Genomic DNA, 8278 nt, shown 5'->3' with positions numbered 1-8278 from the left:
GATTAGGCTGACAACAACGGGGTGCACGAGACGTGACGGTTATTGAGGAATGACAACCGCACATCTTGCAAATGACAGCGGTAATGTGAATGAATGAAATAACATTTGACAAGACATTTCACCGGGGCGTGTTTTGGAAACTCGGCCGGAAACAGCTGTGACGTTGCAGGGTGTTCTGATTGGGGTAAATTCGTGAAGTGAAGTTCCCTAAGCCGACGTTCCCTGTGCAGGGAGTAGGGAGCTCTGTCGCAGTACACTGTGGATCAGAACTCAGCTAATGACTTGCAGTTGCTGCTGAACATTTCAAGCGAGCTTGCTGCGTAGCTGCTCGTGTTGCGCATGCGTCTTCTGAAAAGCTGGTTCGCAGACAGTTTATTTTCCATTCAAAACGCCCACGTACAAGAAACACCGGCTACAACACTACTACTGTAAACACTCGGTATCACAGAGCGCATGCGCGTCAAGCTGTCAACTTTCCAGCATTTCACTAGCAGATTGAGATAGATACATGTATATAGGCAGCGGTTTGCAACCAAAATGATAGAAATAAGGTATATTATAAAAGGACACACTATTTTAAAGATTTTAATTGAAGGGCTTGGGCATGCGCTGCATTTATAGCTTATTATGACCGCACGCCCCTGCTAAGAATCATGTACTAATGCTGTTCATGCTAAGGTATTAATTTATATGTTATTTAAGGGTTATTGTAGATACACTACTCACAAAAAGTTAGGGATATTCGGCTTTCGGGTGAAATTTCAGGATGAACCTAAAATGCATTCTAACCTTTACAGGTGAACTTAATGTGACCTTCTGTAAACTTTTGAATGCACATGTCCAACTGTTCAATGTTTCAGTACTTTTTGCACAAGTTGCTGTTCTCTAACAAGGAGTTCAACAGCAAAATTCACATCAGGTGTTTGATGCTCCAGCTCATCGAGGTCGTATCATTAGGGAACGGCTGCTGGAGACTGGGGTACCTCAAATGGAGTGGCCTGCACTTTGTCCAGACCTGCATCCCATAGAAAACCTATGGGATCAGCTGAGTGGCCGTGCAGAGGCTCGGAGCTCTGTAGCCCAGAACCTCAATGTCCTGAGGGCCGCCCTTCAAGAAGAGTGGGATGCCATGCCTCAGCAGACAATAAGTCGACTTATGAACAGCATGAGACGTCGTTGTCAAGCTGTAATTGATGCTCAAGGGCACATGACAAGTTATTGACACTGACATTTTTTGTTGTGGTATATCCACCACTGTTGTTGGCTTTTGTTTCAAGAAATTGTTTGAGATGAGGAAATCACCAGTGTATGCTTCTACTTAAATGCCCTACTTTCATGATACTTCCATAAATTTCACCCAAAATCCAAATATCCCTAACTTTTTGAGAGTAGTGTATTATTAACATTAGTAAATGCCATAATATTCAGTAACTAACAGTTAATTAACCATTACGGCATTAAGTAATGTTAACTAACATTAATTGTTGTACTCTTATTGTAAAGTGTTACCCAAAACTGCAATGATTAATTCTTCCGATCAATTGTTTGACTAATCGTTTCAGTATAACTACAGAGATCAATCAAGCTCTCTCTTATTCTTTTTTTACTCAGTTTTCATACCAAACTTTTTTTTTTCTTTTTTTTTTTTTCATTTTAAAAAAGTGTTCTGCATGGTTCAACACAGCTGAGCAAGGCACTGTCATTACCGCTATTAGGAGTTAAAAATGTTAAAGTGATTATTTAAACATTATGGCTCACAGTTTTGTCTATTTTTTTAGTGTTTGAGTGCGACTTTAATTTTAAAAAAAAAAAAATCCAATTCTAAACACAAGCTGAAGTATATTTCATATCAGGGTCTGCATAGGGCAAAATCACCTCCAATGACCGTGTGCAGCTTAATGGAAGTCCAGATGTTTGAGAGCCTCTGTTTCACATAGCATGCCACTGGTTTGTTGTAGAGAAACCTCACGGATGGATTTAGAACCCAAACTGAGAACCAGTTTTGCTAGAAATTCATCACTTCCTCCCATTCTCGCATTTCAAAGTGCATGTTAACTGTGAGGCCCCTTAGGAGAAAACCAGTCCTCACGGGCGACAGTTCCTCAGCTCATTCTTGGCATTACTACTTAGAAAGGCAAGTGGAACGGCAAAGGGTGTGTGTGCATTATGGTCAAAATTCCAGACACACTTCCAAATGATACCTAAAATACTTTATTCTTTCTTTTCCGTTGCTGCTGTTTGGTACCTGATGGCGTAAGAGCCTAAAATGCACAAATGAATGTTTTGTGTTTTGCTGATTATGGCTCAAGTTTCCTGAACTTGCCTCTGTCTTCTATAAATATCATGCATAAAAGTCCAAAATTGCATTGTCCAAAACTCCTCCCGAACCGCAAAAAAAAAGTCCTCTGGATATGTGTGGTCGCGTGCGCAGTCCTGTTTGCCTCAGTGTTCTTCATTTTGACAGTTTCTCTTCTGTGTTTGTACAAAGTCTCAAGTGTAAACATAGGCACTCTAATTGTGACTGGCCATTATAGTGGGCCCAGTTGAGCATTAATAACTTAAGACATATACATACAGTACTATATGGCCCACTGGAGTGCTTTCAAGCCCTGGGTCTGAGCCCAAAAGCAGGTCACAGAAGATAAAAACAGGTTCCCATATTATTCTGCAGAAAATCGGTATCCAAATGTATCGGTGAAATCACATTTTGCCTTCTCAAATCCCTGCAATACAAAGTAGGCGGACTAAAATACTCTAGGCTTGTGGGCAGGAGACCCAGGAAGCACTTGTTATAATTATTGCACGTAACGTCGACTCTGCGCTGATGCTGCAGTCAAAGTCACAGTTGATGAACGTTTAGGTCCTGACCTGTGAAGGATTTCATAACATGTGAACGTGTGCATACACAGACATGGCACATACAGAAGTAATAAAATATAATTTAGAAAACAAGGGGGGAAAAAAAGGGGGTATAAAGTGAAATAAGGTCGGTGCTGTGGGTGCGCTGAGAGTTTCGGTGCTCAGTTTGTGTCGGGCACGAGTGCAGTTTTCACACGTGGACCGTTCCACCTTTCAGCTCCATCTTTCATTTCCCGGCTTTGCTTTCGCTCTCTTTAAGTCAGAGGAAAGGCGACTCACTCTCTCCTTGTTTTTCCCTCGTCCTTTTCATGATCACATCCTCTTCCTTCCCTATAGCGGCTCCTCTTTTATCTCCTCTCCTCCCTCCCTCCTCACTCTGTGGTTTTGAAGTTTACCCTGTTGTGCATGAAGGTCTCTCTCTTCTTCTTCACTTCCTCATCCCTTTCTACAGCTCTAGGTTTTTTTTTGCAGTACTGGAGTAGATGGAAATCCAGTTGGCTGTGTTTGGTGTGGAAGAAGAAACCTCCTGGAGATCTTCTCCTACCCTGTTCCCCCATGACTTTTTTCTTCTTCTCCCGCCTCCTCTCCCTTTTTCTATACTTCTATGGTCTTGAAGTAAATCCTGGCATATATCGTGTCCAGCTGGCTGTGCAGAGCGTGGAAGGAGGGTCTCTTGGAGGCCTCGGCGGCCCAGCAGTCCATCATGATGCGGTAGATATTTGGGGGACAGCGTGTGGGACAGGGCAGCCGGAAGCCCGACGACAGCAGCTCCAACACTTCTTTGTTGCTTTTTCCTGTGAAGTGAGATGAGGGCGAAGACAGAAAACAAGTCATTAGAATTAGACTCTGTTCTTTAGCAGGCACTAAACGAAACTGTGGACCTCCTCACCTAAAATATGCTGCTGTGGGGATGGGACCATATACTCACTTTACCATACAAAGTAAAAAACAAAGTAGGATTGTTATTTTTGAGTCACAAATCTTTCAAGCAGCGGCATTCGCTTGCTAGAACATTAACAACTGACAAATGAACGAGAAAAACATTTTAACCCCATTTTTTTTCTCCACGGCATGTCAAGTCAGCATTTTTGTATTGCAATAATCTGAATTTGCAATATATCGGCCTAATCCAAAGCTAACGTGCAAGGTAAGAAGTACGACAACTCAAAATCCAGCCAATTCTGAAGTCCTATAAAATATGAAGTATTGACATTATAGTAACCAAATAAGTGATAAAAGTATGAATTTGAAACAACCTTATTCCACTGCCTTGTCCTCTGAATAAACCAATAAACTGATATTGCACTTTGAGGGGTGTAGCTGCACAACGGAAGCAGAAAAGTTGGTATTTTTTATTGTTTGCTGTGTTTTCGCACCTTTGTAAGTGCATAAAGTGATGGTGAGAGTTTCATCAAGTGTGGACACATCTATTATTGCATATTTGTAATACCAGTGACAGATTAATGCACTGGATTAAGGTAAATATGTACCTAGTCCTGAGGTCTAAGACCATATGCTACAGGAACAGCTTTGGTCCTGTTTTAAATCTTAATTTAAGTCTTAGTTCACTTTATTTCTGAGGTCTATCTTGTTTATTTCTATTTACTGGAAACCCGACCTGGTTTTTATTTATTTATTTATTGTCCCTTGTATCACGCTCTTACCAGGTTTTTACATTGGCAGTTTTAGTGATCTTTTATTTGATCTTACTCTGCTTTTAATCCTGATCAGTGAGCCTTGTGAGAACTCGCCCATGTCTCTGTTTTGTCTTGTTCTGAACTTGTCCTGTGTTTTAAATGTTTGTGAGATGCCCTCTCCTGCTGCTGCAAAACAAATCTACCTACGGCTGCTGATAAAGCCACCTTGAACCTATGTGTCTATCTGTCTATCTAAATATCTGTGTCCCCCCAGGCACACCTAAGAGGAGGCGGGTTAGTGACCACCGTACCGTCGTAAGGCATCTTGCCGCGTGACATCATTTCATACAGCAGCACCCCGAACGACCAGACGTCCGACTTGATGGAGAATCGCTGGTAGATCGCCGCCTCCGGGGCCGTCCACCGCACCGGGATCTTGGTGTTGCGACTGGCTGTGTACACACTGTCCTGCGGAGGGAGACACGGGTTCACACAGGGCCGTCACACTCACTTCATATGACTCGAGTCGACACTTCAGGCAACTTTCTGATTTTTTATTTTAAATCAATCAAGTTTGTAGCCGAGCAATCAGTGAGAACTTGCATGTTGGCTCATGAAAATACCACATAATTCGATAGAGCAGAGGAGAGGAATGCAACAGATACAGATCAGACAGGTTTGCCATTTACCTCCCAGAGGAAAATAACGTCTCTATTCATCTTTCTCGAAAACGTCTACACTCCATGTCAGCGTTTTTTCTCTTTTGGAAGCAGGTTTGTTAAACTAGCAGAGTGCAGAAACGGTCGGTGCCTCGCCGGGTTTTCCTTTACATCCCGCTGATGGACAGTTTGCAGTGTTTGCTCTAATTACCGTAATTTCCGGACTATAAGCCGCTACTTTTTTCACACGCTTTGAACCCTGCGGCTAAAACAACGATGCGGCTAATCTATAGACTTTTACGGGCTCACGGCCTCCAGGGGGCGCTCTAGCAGGAAGCGCAAGAGCAAGACAGACAGGTGGAAGAGATGATGCGCCGAGGAAGACGCTAGTTTGCTTGTGTTTTGAACAGTCATTTTGCACATCATGCACACCATAGATGCACACACCCTCATCATGGAAAACACACGAAGAAATGCATATGTTGCAGCTTTTAAGTTGCGTGATGAAGAGGACAGCACAAGCACAAATTCGCCTCGAGACGAAAGTGACATTGAGAGCGACAACGAAAGAGGGACTGAGAAAGTGTGTGACGAAGTCATTCTGAGGCTGTTCAATTCCGACACTGAAGAAGAGGACTTCAGTGGTTTTAGTGCGCAGGAAGAAGATGAAGATAGCGATCAATGACTTTTCTGGTAGGCTGGTTATTTTTTTAAACCAGCCGTGTTACTGCCGTTTTACTGTTGCTGTACTGCCGTGTTACAGGCGCTGCTCGGAAAAAAAGCATTTATTTAAGTAAAAAAAAAAAAAAAAAAAAAAAATCTTTCTGTGTAAATATCTCATGTTACAACGTGGACACCTGCGGCTTATAAAGAGGTGCGGCCTATATATGTACAAATTCTTTTTTCTTTTTAAATTGAGTTGGTGCGGCTTATACTCAGGTGCGCTCAATAGTCCGGAAATTACGGTAATTTATCAGACTTTATCATTAGTCATTACTGTAGAAATTTATAATTCACTTATTTTTTGTTATTACACTTTGTTGACAATAATTGGATGCCAATGTTTCAATTTTCGCTCCTGGGTGAGACATGCACCACATCTCTGACATGTCTGGGTTAACACAAACACACATTATACATATACATATATATACAGTATAAGCATGATGTCAAATATAATTCCCTGACTCTACAATGCCTTTACATGACTAAAATGTTGACATACATAAATGCAATATGACTTATACATTGTGCACACAAGGCAAAACCCCCTCAGAGGTTTCACTTTAAAGTAGGGAGAATGACGTTTTTTTAGCTGTGTCTTTCTTGTTCTCCTTTTAATGTCTTATTTGATCATTTTTCTTGACAGTAATTTAACTGTGTCTTTTAAAACTTGTTTTTATGTCTTCTTAAATTTCATGTGAAGCGCAGTGAAAGGCCTCAGTGGAGGTTTGGAAGGTGTTTCAAAGGTGCAGTGCAAATACACTCGCCTTGCCTTTGCCTTGCCGGGGAAGTGAACATAATATGAACACAATGGAAAATGAATGTTATATTTGGTTTTACACATTTTTTTTTTCAGTTGAGGCTGACAGATTTCCATGATATTCCATAACTCGTGCCACGAATGGAGCAGACTTTTCAAAACTCCATGACCTGTGAATACCTGGCAACGGGTAGCGCTGTGTTTCTCAAGCTTTGGCCCATACTTGCGATAAAACGCTGTAACATCCTGTTGTTAGCAGGATGTGGCGACCAGCTCAAAGGCCCATCACTTCCTTTGATGCGCCCAGACCACATGGGGGTGAAACTATGCAGCTACAGCGCTGCGAGAGCTGGAATGAAGCTGAGGTTTTTTTCTGGTGAGGTAGAAATATTTGTGGGTTGCTTTTCAGTTAATCAGACTTCCAATGATCTCATTTGTTTATAGTCATTCGCTCACAATAAATCTTAAAATTAATATGGTAATAATTTATTGAAGTTAAAAGGTTACACCCATGCTTTTTTGTGCACTTAATGTTGTCTCCTCTGCAGACAAACATCCATGTTCACATGTCATTACGCCTCATGTTGTGTTAAAATCTTGTTTTCCTTAAATCAAGGTTTAAAAAAAAAAAAAAAAAATCTGCCAGAGGGATGATCTAATCCCACTTATTTCCAATGCAGGATTTTTTTCTGGGCACAAGCAGAAATGTGTTGAAACAAGGCAGAATAAGGCGGATCAGCTGCAACAGGATCAAGAAAATGACGCTTGATTCAAGACAATTCTGGAAACAGGCTGATTAGCGTTGGAAACCGGTGGGATTATCTAATCCACCTGGCAGATTTTATACCTTGTTTGAAAAAAAATAAATAAAATAAAATAAAACAAGATTTGAACATGAATTTTTGAGATGTTTGAAACAGTCTTTGGATGTCTTGAAAAATTCTCTTCCACAAATTCTGTATTAAATGATTTTATTATCATCACTGTTATTACACAGGCATGAATATTATGGTTTTAGAGCTACGGCTGTGTTTTTTAAACTGCACCGGAGCGAGCAGAGAGGGTGAGAGAGTGAGCGAGGCTTGATGACACATTAAGTATGAGTTCACACATGGAGACACAAATGCACATTATTCAATAGTAATATGACTCAACATGACGCTAAAATGCATCATGTGGTTCCCTCTAATTCTTGTGTGTATCTCTCAAAGAGCATGCTTGCACGCACGCACACACACACACACACTTCCTCCACCCCCGTACCTTTATGATTCGTGCCAGTCCGAAGTCGGCCACCTTGCAGACGAGGTCGTCCCCCACCAGGATGTTCCGGGCGGCGAGGTCTCTGTGGACGATGTGTCGGTCCTCCAGGTAGGCCATGCCCTCTGCTACCTGACTGCCCATGTAGATGAGATGAGCTGATGTTAGCACCTGGCCCTCAGCAGCTACAACACACACACACACACACACACACACACACACACACACACACACACACACACACACAGAGACCGTGTCAGAGCAGGAAAGCAGGCAGACAGACCAGAGGCACCTGACAGCTGCAGTTACAGGGTACAGCTGTCTGTGGCTGCAACATGGACAGACAGACAGACAGACAGACAGACAGACAGAGACACTGG

General features: G+C 42.0%; 1 protein-coding gene across 1 annotated transcript in view; it reads right to left on the bottom strand.

The window, feature by feature from the left end:
* Positions 1 to 2192: 2192 nt before the first annotated feature.
* Positions 2193 to 8278, bottom strand: part of srms (src-related kinase lacking C-terminal regulatory tyrosine and N-terminal myristylation sites) — a 29501-nt gene continuing 23415 nt past the window's right edge. The window contains exons 6-8 of the mRNA XM_030055527.1: positions 7902 to 8083; positions 4808 to 4964; positions 2193 to 3653 (exon numbers count right to left, since the gene is read on the bottom strand). Of these exons, the coding sequence (XP_029911387.1) occupies positions 3454 to 3653; positions 4808 to 4964; positions 7902 to 8083 (539 nt within the window). The 3' untranslated portion in view covers positions 2193 to 3453. The remainder of the gene's footprint in view (positions 3654 to 4807; positions 4965 to 7901; positions 8084 to 8278) is intronic.

The sequence above is a fragment of the Myripristis murdjan genome, chromosome 7 (assembly GCF_902150065.1).
Source record: "Myripristis murdjan chromosome 7, fMyrMur1.1, whole genome shotgun sequence".
Classification (NCBI taxonomy): domain Eukaryota; kingdom Metazoa; phylum Chordata; class Actinopteri; order Holocentriformes; family Holocentridae; genus Myripristis; species Myripristis murdjan.
Note: the sequence above shows the minus strand (reverse complement) of the source record. Positions and strands in the feature narration are given on the sequence as shown.